This window comes from Pseudochaenichthys georgianus, chromosome 16, assembly GCF_902827115.2.
Source record: "Pseudochaenichthys georgianus chromosome 16, fPseGeo1.2, whole genome shotgun sequence".
Classification (NCBI taxonomy): domain Eukaryota; kingdom Metazoa; phylum Chordata; class Actinopteri; order Perciformes; family Channichthyidae; genus Pseudochaenichthys; species Pseudochaenichthys georgianus.
This window is the reverse complement of record NC_047518.2, coordinates 20,909,186-20,929,328: the sequence shown is the minus strand read 5'-3', so window position 1 is coordinate 20,929,328 and position 20,143 is coordinate 20,909,186. Positions and strand designations below refer to the sequence as shown.

The following is a 20,143-nucleotide window of genomic DNA, read 5'->3' as shown; positions in this document are numbered from 1 at the left end:
GGTATAATTTCCTTTTTGGCAGGCATGCTTAACCTTAACCGAGCCTCGCTGCGGGGAAACTTTGGAGCTGTTCCGAGTTTGTTCTAATCCGTCAAAATGACGGACTGCTTTCAGATTTTTCCGTCATTGTTAAAAAAAATCCGTCATAGACGGAAAATATTCGGTTAACGCGACCTCTGATGTATATACACTAGAAAAAAGCTATTATTGCGGCCAACCGTTCACGACATTCACAAAAGTAACCTTCAATGCATCGGTTTCATAAATTACATAAATGCTTACACCGTTGTAACTAGGCCTGTTGCGATAAGCAATTAATTGACCTATCGTACGATAAATAAAAATGAACTCGATAACTTTTCTGAACTCGCTAAATTGCCGTTTACGTGCGTGTTTGTTTACATAAGGATGTGACCAGCATTTTAGCCAGGCGTGCTGTGTCTGCCGGTGTCGGCACCATATGTGTTTGGGGTACCATATGTGTTTGGGGTCCGTCTCTTACCAATGACGTCACGCATTGTGATTGGCTGTACGGTAATTTACCCAGGGGTGCCCGGGGGCAAATCACATCTACAGATCAAGACGAAGCGAATGGAAGTACTCCCATACTCCTAGCGTGTGAAAATGTTTGTGAAAAACGTGTGCAAAGTCTCCGAAAACGGAGCAGTGGCTGCGATGCTAGCTTTGCGGCTAGCATTTTCAATGGAAATATACATCGAAACATCATGTTTCAGTAAAAACAAGGCCCCACTGACCATCTACTCTCTGAGACGATTCCAGGGATTTCTGACTTGAGTTTCTAGCACCAGGGAAAGTGGACAAAAGTGCCCCAGATCAGCTTCTTAATTTACCCAGGGCCTAGTGCTTGGCTTTGAGCATGAACATTCAGGAAACTCCCCTGAGTATTTTATTACATCTCAACTTTGGAGAGGAGTTGGGGGACAAACAACATCAAATCACATCTCCACATCAAGCCGAAGCTAATTCGAATATTATTGACTGCCTAGCCTGCGGGGAAATTGCAAAATCACAATGCGTGACGTCATTGACGTCATTGGTAAGAGACGGACCCCGAACATATGGTACCGACACCGGCCAGGCGCGCTGTGAGGGGCGGGGCTCACAGCCAGCCAGGTCAGGACAGTCCAAGTGCAGCAGTGTAGCAGCCAAATGAATAATATAGAGACAAGCAGGAGACAACGTGTGACTTACTCGAGGGGAATTTGAAGTTAAATGGAAGTGGTTACAAAACATAACTTCATCTCCGGTGTGGGAATATTTTGGATCCAAGCCAAATCAACGAGGCGAACCTACGGACTTGAATGAGCAGTGCGGTGTGTCACATTTGTTTTAAAAAGGTAGCAACACAAGCTAGCAATACGACCAACCTTAAACTGCACCTGAAACACAACCACCCCATTCCGTTTTCCCAGCTGGGAGCAAACACGGCAGCTGGAGATGGAGAGCCCCCACCTTCCCGACAGTTTACAATCAAAGATGAATTAGCCCGACAATGCAAACATGTTGGTGTTCCTTTTTTGATTGATAAAGATTTGGATATGGCCTGTTGAGGTTTTGCTTGTGAGACAATGTGTGCTCATATTTATTTATTTATATATATAACATATATATATATATATATATTATATACAGGGCTGCACATAACTGGTGCGCAGGTGCACCTCCGCCAAAAAAAGAGCACCGGGTCATTTGAAAAAAGGTATATTTGCGTACCAAAATTGAGAGAGAGAGAGGGAGAGAGAGAGAGAAAGATATTTGCAAGTTGCATATGAACTCAGGGTCGGGCGGCCTGTAGCACTGGCGTTATAGATGTTCGCCTAGGGCGTCAGATCTGTGGAGGCGCTGCGCTGGCAGTTCTGGGAGGGAAAAAAACATTTTTGACCGCTGGTGCTCATCCTAATTTTCGGCCTTGATGTAACAACATTCATAATTAAGTAAATGTAACACCCTTTTCACCCCGGTTACACGTTTCATTTGCCCTGTACGATGGGCGCTGTAAGTGATGAAAATGGGGGATGTTGGCTTATCTGGCGCCCGCAGCTCACAGCCAAAATGCGAGTGAGCGAGGGAGAGAGAGAAGAGCGCACCGCCCGGTACCGGCGCTGTTGTTATTAGAATCTGGTGCTAGCTGCTTTAACGGATATAAGAAGAAGATGTTTCTACAATAATGTGGAGGGAGAGTCCTCTCCAGTCAGACTGAGAGGCTGATAACTACAGCTCAGTGAGGTAAAGGACTCTGAGTGTTTAGATAGTTCACTTTAGTCTAAGTTCAAATTGTTTGGTCACAATTTATGTAAACACATATTTCCAAGGCACTCCTTTATAATTATTGGGATAAACAGGTGTGAAATCATTCCAATGTATACTATAGGACAATAACCAAAAAATATCCTTTAAAACTGGAGAGATTACAAAAAAGAAAAGCATAAATAAATAAATGTTAAGGTAAAATAAGATATGAATGAACAACACAAATAAAATAAGTTACATTCATTTGTTATTGGCTATGGTAGGTTATTGGTTATGTTCATATACTTATTTGATTACATCCACTTGTCTAAGATGATAACAGAGACTTTCGACCCAAAACTAGCTGTTGACTTGTGCATGCAAGCAGCTAATCGCAGACTCAACCAGAGAGAAAGTAGTAGGCCTACATCATCAGCTACCATGTCTGACAGAGAGGAAGACAGTGAGCAGAACAGTCAGGAGGGGAGTGATGACAGTTTGTAGGATTACTGGTCATGCTAATGTTGTCTTGTGTTCACCTCTGCATGTGTGTTCTGTGTTCACCTCTGCATGTGTGTTCAGTGCCGTGTGTCTGGCAAATAAAGTCAAGACCCCCTCAAAAGTTACGGTTTATTTAATTTTAAGGATGAGCACCAAGCAACATCTCCAGGTGCTCCTTTGAGAACCAGGGCAAAAAGGTTATGTGCACCCCTGATTATATACATACATATATGTAAGGGATAATGTGCAGTGACGCGGTCATTATGGGGAAAAGAATGCTGATCAGGAGCCCGACGCGATGCGGAGGGATCTAGATCGGCATGAAGGTGTTCTTTTCCCCATAATGACCAAGTCGCTGCACATTATCCCACTTATTACATGGCCACATTCTCAACAAAGTAACCTTATGACCTTATGACTCCCAATATTAATTGAAATGCTTTTATGGATTTAGAAAATGATTTTATTGATTTAAAAAATAGTTGTATGTATTGATTTAAATTGACATGCATCCGCTAAGAAAAATAGTCCGTTGTTACCGTTTGAACTAACGTAGCAACGGCAGGAACTGCTTCGATAGCGTTTTTGAGGAGCTTTTTGATTACAACTATCCTCCAAATTACTGTGCTCTCCAAATATATTAAAATGAATGTTAAAATCCTCCATGTTGCGATCACACGACAGCGGAAAACTAAAGACAATCAGACAGTTTGCTTGCTTTTCAAACTGTTACATTTGAAAAACAGTTAGAGCGTCTCTTGTCTTGTCAGTTTGAAAAGCCAACGGTAGGAACTGCTTGCGTTTTTGAGGAGCTTTTTGATTACAGATTTGAAAACATCGCTCCTTGCTTTAAAAGTAGCACAATTCATTATGTCAAACCTTGGAAAGTATCTAGATATCCCTGCCCTAATGACAAAGTAACTGGCAACTGAATATGTGTCGCCGTTTGATGTCTATGTCTTGACCGCTGCGTAAAAAGGAGGGTTTCTGCCCCGTTACTTCTGCGCTGTTTTTCTTGTCCCAGTTCGAAAAGCAAACTGCATGCAGTTTGCTTTTCAGCCCAACTGTATACAGTTAAATCGACCGGACTTCTTTCTGAAGTTGTGAGCGTCCTTAACAACGGTCAATAAGTCCTTGACAGCGGTCTGTCTGTTCGGTATTAACAACGTGTCACGTGTTCTGAATTGACCAATCAGAATCGAGTATTCAACTAAGCCATGTAATAAATATATATATATCAGAGTTCCCGTTAGCCGGTAATTACCGGACTATGACCGGTAAAATATGCTGAAGACCGGCAAATCTAAATCTCTCCGGTCAAAGTGTCCGGTAAAAATAATTTCTGCTTAGCGCAATACCGCATCATTTGCGCAACTTGCCCACTTATGTGACAGACAAAAGAGTATGTGACAGACAAGAGTCCATTCTAATGTCTAACACTTAATGTGGAGAAAGAGATGTCCTGTATGGGTTGATTGTGCGTTGATCTGTTGGTAATGCCTCTGGGTTCCGGTCGGCATGTAAACAAATGCATAATGCTGCGCTATACTTTGCGGCCTCACCCGGTTGCATAGCGACGCTTATTGTTTAGGTGTCTTTTGATAAGCAGGTAGTCCTATCATTAGCTAGAACTAGCTAGATCTGATCGATATGGACATAAACACGAGTAAAGTCTAATCTGACGAGAGAGAGAGAGAGAGAGAGAGAGAGAGAGAGAGAGAGAGAGAGAGAGAGAGAGAGAGAGAGAGAGAGAGAGAGAGAGAGAGAGAGAGAGAGAGAGAGAGAGAGAGAGAGATCTGTTTCCAGTCTATTTAATTTATTGTTTTGGTTGCGTGTGATTTAATTATTTTTTTATAATTTATTTGTTTATTTATTATATAAATTACAATATTATTTCAAATTTCGTTTTGCAATGTTGAATGTTCAATAAAAAAAGTTATGTTTGAAAGGATGTACATGAATTATTATTATATATTATCATTATGTCAGTGGTCTAAAATGGTCTTACAACGGTGCCGACAATATTATCGTTTCTCACAATAATTTGTGGTAAAACTTATCGTCCAACAACATTTATTATCGTGACAGGCCTAGTACAAGTCAACAATCCTGAGTCATCTCAAGCAATTCGGTGACAGTCTGCACCGTAACTTTGAAATAGACAAGAGGCTCATTCAATTAAACAATCCCTATTTTCTCTTCAAACAAATAAAATGGTTCCGTCTGTTACGTTGTTATTACGTATTTGTTTTTCCCCCTTCCACAGTTGACCTCAGAAAATGATACTTAATGTCAATATGCTTGCATCTCTGTCTGTTAACAGGATTCTTTGCCAACGCTAACCTGGTTGTCTTCTTAAATCTTAGGTAGTGTATCATTTCACATTTGTCAATGCCCTCTCGTAGTTGTATTAAAGTACATACACTCCTGCATAGCTGCTAAAGCCATATTTGGCCTCACAAGTTGATAAAGCAACAGTTGGCTGCTTTTTGGTTTTCCAGGAAACCACTGGCCCGCTCTCATTAAGGCTAACACAATAACCTGACAGACTACGTCTGTCGGTTAGATCAGCAGCCCAATCTGCATCGCTGTATGCTTGTAAGCCCAGTTTTTCACTCTTACATTTCCGGTAACACAGTTCCCTATCGATTGTACCTTTCAAATATCTCAGTACATGATTTACAGTAGTCCATTGCTCTTCTGTCGGCTCAGAAATATACTGGGACAGTTTACTGACAACAAAACTCAAATCAGGCCTCGTGCACACAGCCAGGTAGATCAGGCTACCTGCTGCCTCTCTGTACATTCTAACAGCCTTCATTGGTACAGCATCATCTAAGTAGTTCAGTTTTTGCTCACAAGGTGTCGCTCTTGGTTTACAATCCTTCATGTTAAACCTTTCAAGTATTTTGTTCACATATTTCTTCTGTGACATCTTTACACATTAATCAGTTTGATCAAAATCAATGCCAAGGAAATGGTTTAGTTTCCCCAAGTCTTTCATCCTGAATGTAGCTGTGAGCATCTCTTTAACAACTTTCAATGCATTGTTATCACTAGCTGCAATGATTATGTCATCAACTCATATTATCATTATCACTTTCCAGTTTGCTGTTTCTTTTGTGTAAACACAATGGTCAGCAGGGTTCTGTAGGAACTCATTTTACTCAGATACTCATGCAGCATTTTGTTCCAATTTCTGCTGTTTAAGCCCATATAGTGACTTTTCTAGATTGCACACCAACTTTTCACCTTTACTGGATTTTACCTCAAAACCTTCTGGCTGTTCCATGTATATCTCACAGTCTATTGGTGCATGTAGGTAAGCAGTTTTAAACTTTTAACATCCATTTGGTGTCAAATCAGATTTTCCTGTGCTGCTTTTTGCATTAACACTCTGATACTGGTGAGGTTAGCGGTAGGTGAAAATGTCTCATCATAGCTTTCACCCCTCTTCTGACTCTATCCCTTGGCTACATATCGTGCCTTGTATCTTTCAGACCCATCAATATTGGTTTTGATATCATACACCCATTTACCCCCCACTGCTTTCTCACTTTGAGGTAAATTGGTCAGGATAAATGTGTCATTTTCTTTTAGTGATTGCATTTCCTCATCCATTGCAATAACCCATTGTTTTGACTCCGATGAAGTTACAGCTTCCCTAAATGTTAAAAGGGATATTGCACATTAATCTGTAACAATAGTCAATATTTGTCAGTAGCTGATTCTCACTTTCCTTACCACATACACTGTCACATAAGTAAACTGGCTTCTTCCTCACTCTTGAAGGATAACGCCTAAGCTCACTGTTGTTGTCTTCTGTCTCTGTTACCACAGGTATAGATACTGGACTAACGTTAGTATCGCACTTGATTTAGCCAGATTTGTTCTGTACCTCAAAGTCATCATCAGAGACGGTTTCTGTTTGTGTTTCTCTTTCTGCATTGGTCTTGGTCACAAACTTCACAAGTCTAGATCTTTGCACTTTTCCACTGTGAGGGAAATAGACCATGTAGGCAGGACTATTTTTGTCATATCCGACAAATTCCCTTTTCACACATTGAGTCCAGTTTGTTTTTGTCTTGCTTATAGGCATAGCACACTGACTCAAACTTTTCCTCGTCGCTCACCGTCCCGTTCAACTTTTTCTCGTCGCTCACCGTCCCGTTCAACTTTTCCTGGTCGCTCACCGTCCCCGTTCAACTTTTTCTCGTCGCTCACCGTCCCGTTCAACTTTTTCTCGGCGCTCACCGCCCCGTTCAACTTTTCCTCGTCGCTCAGCGTCCCGTTCAACTTGTCCTCGTCGCTCAGCGTCCCGTTCAACTTTTGCTCGTCGCTCATCGTCCTGTTGAACTTTTCCTCGTAGCTCATCGTCCCGTTCAACTTTTCCTCGTCGCTCATCGTCCCGTTCCACTTTTCCTCGTCGCTCATCGTCCCGTTCCACTTTTTCTCGTCGCTCACTGTCCCGTTCAACTTTTTCTCGTCGCTCACCGTCCCGTTCAACTTTTTCTCGTCGCTCACCGTCCCGTTCAACTTTTCCTCGTCGCTCACCGTCCCGTTGAACTTTTCCTCGTCGCTCAGCGTCCCGTTGAACTTTTCCTCGTCGCTCATCGTCCCGTTGAACTTTTCCTCGTCGCGCATCGCCCCCGTTGAACTTTTCCTCGTCGCGCATCGTCCCGTTCAACTTTTCCTCGTCGCTCATCGTCCCAGTTTTCCTCGTCGCTCATCGTCCCGTTCAACAACTGCTCGTTTACTTTATGGGTATCAAAGAGTACTTTTCCAGCGTCTCCCTCCAACATGGACTCCATCGACTGGAAAAGTGCGAAGGCTTTCTTTAAGGAGATCTCATTGGGAGACAGATCTCTGACTAGACACAGTCAGTTCAGTATATAGGCTGATAATTAGTGCTGGAGCGACGCGTCGACGACGACATATTTCCGCGTCGACGCGTCGCTACACACACGTGGGTGTGTAAACAAAGCAACAAGCAGTTCGCAATCGCACTTCAAACACAATGGAGACTGAAACGGCTACCACCTCCTCACAGGATTGCGCACGAAGCCCTCAAACGAAAACATCTCGCCCTAGGTCTTCAAAAGCATGGGAATATTTTAAAGTTAGTCCAAAACGCAAAGATATTGTCATTTGCAGTCTTTGCCAAATGGAGTTGGCATATCACACAAGCACAACGGCTATGTTGGAACATTTAAAGCGGCAGCTAGCTGTGGTGGCTACCATTAGCAGCTAGCATTTGCTCTCCGATTTTTACATAAAAATGGAATTATGGATTATAAATTCAATCATTTTTTTATACATAGACGTTAAAAACCTATGGATTAACCGATTCAGCCGCATTTTTTCTCATTTTAATGCCATTGAACACGTCTTTTGATCAGATTGACAGCTACGGTGGTGAGACGATCTCCCTAGAAGCTCTGTAAAGGTATGTGTTGTGATGACTGTATTTGCTTCCCCTGTCGCGAGTCCGGATCACTCAGTGATGATACTATATACCTACATAATCTGTGGAGTCTCAGCTTTAATCGGATATCTTGTATGTGCAGCTACGATGAGTAATAAGGGTACTTTTATCTTGAGTTCTGTGCCAATGTCCGTTAGCATTTTTCGCTCATGGGTCATTTAGATGCTTCTTATGAGACTTGTGTTTTGTTTTGGTAAACATGGTTTGTATCGGCAGTTAGCTGAGATTATTGCCGTTAATCTGGTATAACACATTAATAGTTTTTTAAATATTAAGATCCCCTGAGACACAGTATTGTGAATAAAAAAATGTTTACATTACGTTTTTTTTACATTACGTTTTTTATGAATTGAACAACAGAAAAATAATCGTTAGATTAGTCGACTAATCGATCAAATAATCGCCCGATTAATCGTTTTCGAAATAATCGTTTTCGAAATAATCGTTTCCCCCCAGCACTACTGATAATACGTGGCTTACCTATGCCAGCATAATAGTCTCATAAAATCTTCATTGCCTACCGACCATTATCCGCCGCCTCCCTCATTACAAGGGACAAACTTTTGTCATCCAGAAATTGGATAAACTCTGCATAAGCCTCTTAATTTTTCCCTTCATTGTCCGCCTCTTCATCTTCCTCAATTATGTCCGTAGGCCTCCTTAAAATAGTATTCCTCAGTTCCTGTAAGCGAAGATGGCCCAAGAATTTCGTCTCCCACAGTTCATAGTTCTTTTCAGCCCCGTCAAACACTAGCCGAGACCAGCGGCTACTGGAACCTGCGCCCAACCTGGTCATGGCGTTAGCTTAGCTTACTAATCCACTACACGTGTTACGTTGTGACTTTTCATCGGTGGACAAACACCGGAAATACTTATTTGGGTGTCTCTGGGCCCATAACTTGTTAACAGAGTAAGCTTTACGTGCATTGCTGTTTAGCATCCAAATAAGCAGAGGAATAACAAAGCATCCGAGACAGTGGCATTTCATTCAACGAACACTCCCATTGGAGGCGTGGCTTTATTTATACCCGTCATTGAACTTTAACCTGGTTCGCTATTGGCTTCCAGCCATGCACAACAAATCACAAACAGGTAACACATTTACCTCAATGTTAACACTGTTGGCTCGTCAACCAGACAGAACTATCACTATTTGTTCTGGTTTTCAGTGTTTTGGTTAGGGGTGCAACAACTAATCGACTTAATCGATTAAAATCGATGACCAAATTAGTTGCCAACTAATTCAGTCGTCGATTCGTTGGTGACGTCATCACGTGTGTTTTACGCGCCGTTAAGCTCCAACGTTATCGCCGGTCTTTTTATCGGTACTGGAGACATTTAAAAAAGATATGTCATATGTGTTATTGCTACATAAACATTATATCGCAGTCTTAGTGTCGCCAACTTGTTTCTAATATGCAAAAAGACAAACAAATGCTATGATGTATTTTTGATCTTTCCAATCCAGAAGCGATCTCTCTCCCCCGTCTGTGTGCGAGGGGGCGGGGCAGTTTACACACACGCGGCTGCTACATGCAGCAACACACGACAGGGATGGCGGAGAGAAGCGCTCCCAAGGTGTGGTTCAGGGTTTCCGCTAGGATTTTTTCTCGCCGATCAAATGTCCGGACAGAATTTATTTTACCGGACAAATTTGAAACGTACCAGTCATGTTTCAATAATGATAATAATAATTGTGTAGCATAGTTTCCGTTAGCAGGTAATTAACAGACTATGACCGGATATGCTGATGTTTAAAACTCAGTTAATGGGAGTCATTTTTATATTGCTTCAGTTTATAATCGTAACAGATGGAAAAATTCAGATTCATTTTTCAATAAATGATTCCACAAACAACAAACAACATCATTATTACATTCAAACAAACTAATTGTAGTAGATGAAGTACATTATTCAAAAGTTTACATTAACTTTGAATAATAACACGGGAGAAACGGATCCTCTCTTTTCCCCTCTCCCTCTCTCTCTCTCCTGACAGCCCGTCAGTTTCTCAAGCAGCGTGCTAAACAGTGGGCGGGGCTTCAGGTGATTATGCAGCAGCATAATCTCTCTCGGGTCCGGTTACACTTCACTCGCGTTTATGTCCATATCGATCAGATCCAGCTCTCCTGATCGGCCTTTATAGAGAGCACAGATCAAACTATTAAGAGTGAATATCGGCCGATAATGATCGGCGGCTGATCGATCGGAGCATCCCTAATTATTAGTTTTGAATTTACCGGTTTTTATAAAATTTTACCAGCTAAAAACCGGTAATTACCGGCTAACGGAAACCCTGGTGTGGTTAAATGTTACCCGTCTTGAGGTGGACAATGCTCGTTGCCAAGAGTGTTTAGCATGTAAGGGCGGTAACACGAGCAATTTGTCTAAACATTTAGCAAAAGTGCACCACATTCAGACGGAGGAATGCACCGGGTTCCACTGTCTTTCTAGTAGCTCTGTAGCCCCATCCACGAGTAACTTTTCCACGTCAGCAACACACTGAGTTAACACAATTATACAAACATGGGTTAATGATTAGAGGTAACTGAGTTATTTATTCAGTAAAAGTTTCAGCTATTCTGTTTACAGTTCTGTTATCACATTATTTAATACCATTTGTTAAAACATTGTCGTTTCTTTTAATGTGAAATATTATTTATTTAATTTAAATAAAAAGCAATGTTAATTTTGTTCACAATTTGTTTAGTTAGTTTAATAATATATGTATTTTTGAATGAAGTATTCATCTTTATTGTCTTCATTGTTAGTTTCCACATGCCTAAAACAACCTCAAGCTACATCTAAAAGTTGATGGCTAAATAAGAGCGTTTGAGAAATAGTCCGAATAGTCGATGAATCGTTTAATTAATCGATAGGTTAATCGATTATCAAATTAGTCGTTTGTTGCAGCCCTAGTTTTGGTTCACATTTTTTCTTCCTCATGTTGCTGCGGATGTGAAAGCAAGACCAGCACAACGTGTTCAAATATAAGTTCTCAGACGAACTAGGAAACTCATTATCACTCATGACCTGCTTTGCTTCTGCACTTAGTGTTTGAGTCTTTGAAGTAAAGTTACAACATACATGCGTATTGCAGGAAAGCTTTTTTGCTGTATTGCTCTGTTTATAACTTCCTTGATTTTCTTATACAAGTCTTACAGATGAAAGCCTGCTTATTTATTTGTTTTTGATCAACCTGACATTCTACCTTTTTCCTTCCAGTCTCTGTCAAAACAGCCAGAAGGAAATTAATGTGTGTGAGCCTCCCCAGGTGACTATTCTTACCCGTAACACGATTCTCAGTTATGCCTTCTATTCCAGTACTGCCATTCATAAAACTCAAGCTCTCCCATTGGACTTGACCTTTCTATTGAAAATACCTCACAGATGTGTTACAATACTTGCCTGATCTATGTGATAAGAATTTTGGTTGGTGATATATAATAAATGACTGTGCTTTTCTGTTGTTGTACTTACAACAAATACAAGACACACACTGAGGGACATCAATACAACTGCCAATTTGAAAAGCTGCTTTTTTTTTTATTGGAAGCTCTACAAAGAGAAGGAAATCTGATTTTGGAGATCTAATTTCATACTTTTGTTTATTTATTTAAGATCTATAGGTGATACAAGTGGACCAAGTCATATCTAAGAATACATCTGACTTTTTGGTTTCCTTTTCCCTAAAGTAGGTGTTCCACATACATGATACATGATAAGAAGAACTATATATATATATATTGATTAACAGGGACAGAGCTTATTAGGCCCATGGAAACAACATATGGCCATGGTCTGTAGCTCTATTGCTGTACAAATCTATGTCTCATTTAACCAGGTTCTATTACTCAATGCACGGCACCTGTCAATGCTAAACCATGGCTTGTGGATAGACAACACAAACACACATTTAATCTATTCTGTACATAAGGGGAAATGTTGCAATGTGGTCACGAAAGACACAATTGTAACTTTCAAGTTGGACATTTCCATTAGATAAAGTAGCCTTTTTATTTAAATCGCTGTGTTGTTATATCTCTCCACGCTGCATTCCAATTAAACACTTGGATAGCAATTGAGCTTAAACATATTGAAATCAGTGTCTGGAAGTTTGTAGTATCCTGCACCTTATCACCTTTTGCAGAATGCTTAAAATCTGATTATCAACACCGATGACTGGGCTGAATATCTGCTCTATGCTGCAAAATGGCGATCATATCACTAATGACAAAACGTGTGAACTTTTACTAGGGAATGTACAAGTCATAGATGAGGGGGACATGAATGACTGTCATTTTTTTTATCCCATTCTCGACATGCACACTTGTTCTTTGGTGGTTAAGTGGGACGCACAGTGATAACCATTAAAGCATGAAAAGATGCAATGGAAACAACACAACGTCCCCGTGTTTACAATAAATGGCACATAAAAAAGGTTGAAGCTACAACACAGCATGTTCGTATATGATGCACATGATAACAGTTAAAGAGCAACAAGCTAGGCCCATTCTCCACAGGCGGCCATACTCAAATTCTGTATTTCATTCCAATGGGTTCACATTCCTGGATGGAGACTGTGTTGATCTTCATGGTGTATAAATACTTATGTGAAATATAAGCAGCTGCTGCAGCTAAACGTAAAATAAAAAAATAAGACTCCCATCCCTTTTCGGCAACATCAAAGCAAAGCAGCAAACAAACAAGACAGGAGATGAGAGTGAAAGCAACATGTATGTGGCTACTGTTAGCTGGCTAGCGAACACTAGCTCAGCTGAGTACATGCAATCAGGACAAACCAAGTTAAATGATGGTGACAGCCTCTCCACTGTGTTCTACAAACTACCAAAGCCACATGTTAACATACAAGGACTAGAGAAAAGCATTTCCGTGCAAACATAATTGTACCTTTGCCTTTTCCAGAGGGGAGAATTTCAAGACGTGCACAAAAGGGTTTCTGAACGGAGGAGCTTGGTCCATCTTCTTTCCATCTTCTTCTATCGCACATCGTCTCTTACTCGGTAACCTCATTCTTGCAAGAAGTCACGTTGGTCGGGGTTACAGCTATATTTTTAACATTCCGAACATGAAACAGGTTATGCCTAAAACGTAACGTTGGACCCCTAACGCAAAACGCAGTTTACCTTATCAGTATTGGATAATTCAGGTGGCAGTGCAATGTTATTATCGTTATCTCCGTTTCTCGGACAGCATGGAGGGATAATGGTTAGCTAAAGGATTAGCTGGGGATATTTGAAGTCGCTGATATATTTCTGCCTACAGTGTGCAGGACGCCTTCCTCCACACGGTGTTCCCCAAACAGTCTGCTATTCCTGGGTGCTAACTGAGCAACGACTCTGCTCTTCTCACAAGGCGCATGCGCCACACATCCTTCGCATCTATATCACGTTGCCTGGGATGCTCCCTTCACAACTGTCCAATGTAGTTTAAATATTGAAGCATCGATTTATAATACTGTTCTACTTTTGGAGAGGGAATGGAAAACATATAATCAACTATTAAAGTATGCACACTTGGTCAATAAAATAGCCATAATGTAGGAGTAGGCAACATAAATCTAATGTCATAGACAGAAAATAAGGTTGTCACAGCTGCTCAAAGACAGCAATAGTAAAATGACATACAAAGAGTAAAATGATGTAGGAAACATAACAGGTGTTTAACCTGAGATAAAAATAAAATAAAATAAATGCATCCTGTGTTTCATCTGGTTACTGTCAAGCCTTGCACCAACTCTCAAAAGGTAAAGTATATCAATTGTGTTCTCTATTGCAATGGATTCTGTTATGCAGATTACTGGAACAATATATTGGATGTTGCTGCAATGCATCACATGTTGCTTACTGCAACCCTGCAGCTATTTCTGAAATATAACATCAAACTGACAGACTGCCATTCACCTAATTACTTTTTAGGAAATTTAAAAGAGGAACTAATCATTGCTGCCATTGTGGTTTGTTTGGTTGGCCTTAGCTCCCCCTGAAGGCTATATACTCCCAGTGTGTCAATCCGTATCTATAAATAACAACAAAACAGTTAATAGGCAGTGTGTGGCTGCTTGTCTATTAGGTCTATCTACTTGCACTCTGGTGGCTTAGGCTGAAGAGGCAGTACCGCCTGCTTTGCTTGGAACAAAAGGAAAGGTTAAACCTATTAGTGGCATCCAGCTCTTCATACAGAAGAAGAGTGGGAGTCTTTACAAGTCGGTGTGTATTATTGGACGGCTGGTTAACATAAAATGCAAAGTAGTGGTCCATAAGAGCTATTTCTGCCGTGCATGCTTGCCTTTGTGTGTGTGTTGGTGTTTGAGCTAGAGTGTGTGTGCTTGTGGATGTATACACAGATGGCTACACATTTGTAACTGTGAGCCGGTATTATGCTCTGAGTGCAGTCATTGTCTCTGAAATGACTCACGACAACCCTTCACTTTTTCCACATTTTGTTATGTTACAGCCATATTTCATAATTGATTAAATTCATTTGTTTTCTCGAAATTCTAGACACAATACCCCATAATGAAAAATTGAAACAAGTTTTAAAATAATTTTTGCAAATGAATAAAAAATAAAAAACTCACATATTACATAAAAATAAGTATTCACACCCTTTACTCACTACGTTGTTGAAGCACCTTTGGCAGCAATTACAGCCTCAAGTCTTCTTGAGTATGATGCTACAAGCTTGGCACACCTATCTTTGGGCAGTTTCTCCCATTCTTCTTTGCAGATCATCTCAAGCTCCATCAGCTTGGATGGGGAGCGTCGGTGCACGGCCATTTTCAGATCTCTCCAGATATGTTCAATCGGGGTTCAAGTCTGGGCTCTGGCTGGGCCACTCTAGGACATTCACAGACTTGTCCTGAAACCACTCCTTTGTTATCGTAGCTGTGTGCTTAGGGTCATTGTCCTGTTGAAAGGTGAACCTTCGCCCCAGTCTGAGGTCGAGAGCGCTCTGGAGCAGGTTTTCATCAAGGATCTCTGTGTATATTGCTGTATTCATCTTTCCCTTGATCCTGACTAGTCTCCAAGTTCCTGCCGCTGAAAAGCATCCCCACAGCATGATGCTGCCACCACCATGCTTCACTGTAGGGATGGTATTGGCCAGGTTTGGTTTCCTCCAGATATGATGCTTGGCATTCAGGCCAAAGAGATCAATTTTGGTTTCATCAGACCAGACAATTTGTTTTTCTCATGGTCTGAGAGTCCTCTAGGTGCTCCATGTGGGTTTTCATGTGCCTTTTACTGAGGTGTGGCTTCCTTCTGGCCACTCTACCATAAAGACCTGATTGGTGGAGTGCTGCAGAGATGGTTGTCCTTCTGGAAGGTTCTCCCATCTCCACAGAGGAACACTAGAGCTCTGTCAGAGGGACCATCGGGTTCTTGGTCACCTCTCTGACCAAGGCCTTTTTTCCCCGATGCTCAGTTTGGTTTGGGCAGCTAGCTCTAGGAAGAGCTGTGGTGGTTTCAAACATCTTCCATTTGCAAATAATGGAGACCACTGTTCTCGTTGGGACGTTCAATGCTGCAGACATTTTTCTGTACCCTTCCCCAGATCTGTGCCTTGATACAATCCTGTCTCTGAGGTCTACAGACAATTCCTTGGACCTCATGATTTGGTTTGTGCTCTGATGTGCACTGTCAACTGTGGAACCTCATATAGACAGGTGTGTTCCTTTCCAAGTCATGTCAAATCTATTTAATTTACCACAGGTGGACTCCAGTCAAGTTATAGAAACATTTCAAGGATGATCAGTGGAAATGGGATGCACTTGAGCTCAATTTTCAGTGTCATAGCAAAGGGTGTGAATACTTATGTAAATGTGATATTTCATTTGATTATTTTTAACACGTATGCAAAAAATTCTTTAAAAACGTTTTCACTTTGTCATTATGGGGTATTATGTGTGGAATATTGAAAAACACAATTAATTGAATCCATTTTTAAATAAGGCTGTAACATAACAAAATGTGAAAAAAGTTAAGGGGTATGAATACCCTCCGGATGCACTGTATATGACATATTTTATTTATGAATGATGTATATTAATATGTGGTTTATACGTCATAATTGTGGGGGAACTTAAAATTGTATACTGATGGTACAAGTTTAAAGCCTAAGATTGTATGATCAAAAAGTATGTCCAAAGTATATTCATTAGATATTTTTTGTCTCAGTACAATCACAAAACATTTGTATTTGAAATGGGATCAATTTTTCAGATCTATAAAACCCAGACCATTTTAATAAAATAAATGAAATAGTCCTAGTAGAAATAAGCTATCATCTCTTCTCTTCTCTCCAGAGCCCTGATGTAATATTTTGGAATGTGACACCTCATTATAACTGATGATATGATTCCCTCTAGTGGTGAAAACCTCACAGTACATTCAGAGGTTCTATATTTCAAAAATGAAAAAGCACACACACTCAATCATTGGTGCAAACACACACAAACCCACAAACCTGTCGTGGACCATACAATACACTAAGGCTAAGCAATATACTTTGTTCTACTTCACAATAATTGTAGCGTGCAAATGTTAACATTCCCTTTTGTTCAGTAATGCAGGATATACTTAGCAAGCAGAGCCAAGAGAGAATGTAGACACCAGAAAATAGATAAGGTTAATTCAATAAATGACATTGAAAACCGTTTTCAAAGCAAATACCAGCAACAATTTACCTTTCTTTGAGCGGGTGGAAAGATTAAGGTGATGAACTCTTTTTCACCCCTATGGGATTCTTCAAATGAAACTAAGTTTCGACCACAACATCCTGTTTTGTTGACTCATTTTCACACAATGTACATTTCACTTGTGATTGAACTTGTGACAGTGAAGGAGGTTTCACAAGCAAGCGTTAGTGTCTTACTGGAACAAGGAATGAGGACAGAAAATGTAAATGAAAAACCATACCACAACACAATGTTCTGTGTCTAGGCAGGATCAAATTATAATGCAATGCAATATGATAAAACTGATTTATTCTCGAGTAAAGCTGCACCTGACCAATGTTAAACCGAAGACAAAAATCCTGCTGTCCTATTTTGATTGGCTATTTTCTATTTGTAACAAATTGTAGGGCTCTTATTGCCACAATTATAAATCTGGTAATTTCAGATGCAAAACTTTTCACGACAAAGAAAAACCAAAAGCGGCACACATCCTTACCACAGTGCTTTATACTGCTTATAAACTGAATTGTGCTCGCACAGCAGTTTCGAAAGTCCTACTTTCACAAACCTATTGATTGGACTACATGTTCATATAGGTACTCAAGCATGGGGTGTGAAAAATAGCGCTGTATGTTGGAGAGACTGCACTTTATTTATCACACGTGATTTCTCCTTGTCCTCTCAGCAATCATGTTTTAGCTTACGACTTTTGTAATTGCAAGTTTTTCAAGATCAGGTACTCGAACGTACACAAATATGCTGGATGCACATCTTGCAGGCACAAACACACACCCACCATTCGACTTCATATTTTAATTTGGGTGTGGAACGTGTAGTCAAAGTGCCCTGTGGGCTGACCATATCAGGTCGTGACATTTGCATTTGACAGGAATCACATCAGACAGGGTTAATACTGAGAAGATGGAGGGATAGAAAAAGGGAAAATAAATAGTGGAAAAGGTTTCCCCCATTCGTCCTACACCCCCTCCCCTCTCTCTTTCCCTCCCTCAATCCCATAGCTGAGGTGCTTAAATTAAAAAGGAAGAAATGCAATTTAAAGACATGGGGTAAACAATCACAAAACACTTGTTTCTGGAGGAGACACAATTTCCTGGTGCCTTGTCCAATTTCTTATGGCCTCGAGGGCTGCCGCATTCGTTTTAACACCTGGTTCTACACCGCTGATTAAAATTGTAATGCCAGTGTTGAATCAATCCATATGACATTTTGGAAATACACAAGTATCAGGTCATTTTATATATACAACATTTCTTTCTATTGTTTTCATTTGGAAAGAGAAAGGTGCAAGTGAAGGTGGTGACTCGTGCTGGGTGTCACTGCTACGCCTTCCAACTGTTTAAAGGGAATAAAGGAAGTTTCAATATCCGATACAAGTATAAACATGTCACTATCATTGTTTTCCATACTATTACCTCAAAAGCCACATGTACGGTGTACTGCAAAACCCAATTACAATTACAAATGCATTTCTTTGGTTTTGTCAACAACATGCAGTAATTATCATAAAAGGGGCCATAATTGAACTGCTTTAGGAAAGTGGGGAGAATTTGGAGTGCTTTCACTTTTCAAGAGGTATGTGAATGATGGCTAGTATGTTTGGTTGCTATCATCATTGCCAATGTGTCTCTAAAGGGACAATTCACCCCAAAATCATAATAAAGTGGATAATTGTTAGATGCTCGGTAATGATTAGTTGCATTTCAGCTGTTAAGACAAGGCAAGGCAGACATTTCTACTGCAGGTATCTCCAACATTTGGCAACTCACTCGAAGACAATCTGGATTGAAAAATAGCATTACAGGTACGAAAAACAACATTTATTGTTGGTTGTGGGGCGAATGGTTCCTTTAAACCAGGATCTCAAACTGAAACCGCTTCTTTCACTTTGCCAAAAGCTCAATTGACCATAAAGGAAATTTGAAGACCAAGCGTGAAACAAGACAAAAAAAACGATTGAGAGTTGAACCATTATTTAAGAGCAAAAATGCAAATAGAGGTGCAGTGTGAATGTGTCAAAGGGAAAGGGACGAGAGGACGTCCAGATTTGTATACATGTATTGTTTCCGCTATACCCCCTCCGGCCAAACATCTGAGGCAGTGTGACAGACGGACTGCTGTTTGCTTCACACCACAGTAATGTTTTACCAGCCCCTGCGCCCATGTCAATCAATGGCCGTCATGTTCCAAAACATATTCAACACACAAAGAGAACACTTTGGCTTGAGGAAATGGATTGTGCACAAGATTGGCAGCTGACTCTCTGGATGTGTCAATCACCAGAGGCCCTTTGTTTTTACCGCTGTCCAAGGCTTCAGGAACAAAGACGTCTCATTTGTCTTTGTGTGTGATATAAACATACGAATATTCCCTTTTTACATTTGGCGCAAAGATACGAGAACAGCTTAAACAAAATGTATAAAATTGTAGGTTTACTCCATTGAGGTGATTTCTTTAGCATCTCTTTACAGCATGTTTTGTGAAAGCGCTAATCTACACATTTCATGATATGCTGATGATGAGAGCAGGATGAGGGGGTGCAGCGTTGGGAAGGCAGTCAGATTGTTAGTGTTTGAAACCACAATTTCACACAACGGACATTTGAAATCGGAGAGAGCTGACGGTCCCTGCTCTGGCATCGAATCTAAGCGGCTTCTCTCTGTTTTTTCTTTCCCTCATCTCTCTCCTCTGGTCTCTTGTCCTTTCTTCCTGTCTGGCCTCTCCAGGTGCCGTGCTATCTCACAGCTAACGCAGGAATCCATGAGCCATGTACATCCACGGCCCTTTGAAAGAGGAAGCCACTTTGTCGCTCATCTTGGAAAGCACCTTCCATCGTCCTCTGTGTTCTGTGGGGAGATGAAGGGGGCTCTTGCTAGAAGAGCGGGGGTTTTGAAACCAAAGCCACATGCTGGGCAGAACAGCCAGTTGTAAGACAAGAAAGATCTTTGTGGCAAACACAAGTGCTTGGCTGTCCTCTTGCATGCCTGTCTGTCAGCATTGCTTTGCCGGCTGGACACCTGTACAACTATAATTTTACACAGGCAAAAACAAAGACATGAGACACAGGGAGAGGGGCCTGTAAAGAGAGGATTATACAGGCGTGTGTTTGTGTGTGATTTTTCTCTGTAAAGAATTCAGTAAGTGGTGCTGAGTGCCCTCTTCTGAAGGGTAACGTTTGATGGTGAAAATTA

At 40.8% G+C, this 20,143-nt stretch overlaps 1 protein-coding gene and 1 pseudogene across 3 annotated transcripts in view; both read right to left on the bottom strand.

The window, feature by feature from the left end:
- The window catches only part of LOC117461242 (lysophosphatidylcholine acyltransferase 1), a 46,628-nt gene extending 33,039 nt beyond the window's left edge, over positions 1-13,589 (bottom strand). The window contains exon 1 of one of the 3 annotated variants that reach the window (XM_034103040.1): positions 13,148-13,589. In XM_034103040.1, the coding sequence (XP_033958931.1) occupies positions 13,148-13,270 (123 nt within the window). In that variant the 5' untranslated portion in view covers positions 13,271-13,589. The remainder of the gene's footprint in view (positions 1-13,147) is intronic. The other 2 variants (XM_071205831.1, XM_071205832.1) reach the window with 2 other exon arrangements.
- Positions 13,590-15,227: 1,638 nt separating this feature from the next.
- Positions 15,228-15,869, bottom strand: LOC139435402 (uncharacterized; annotated as a pseudogene).
- Positions 15,870-20,143: the final 4,274 nt, after the last annotated feature.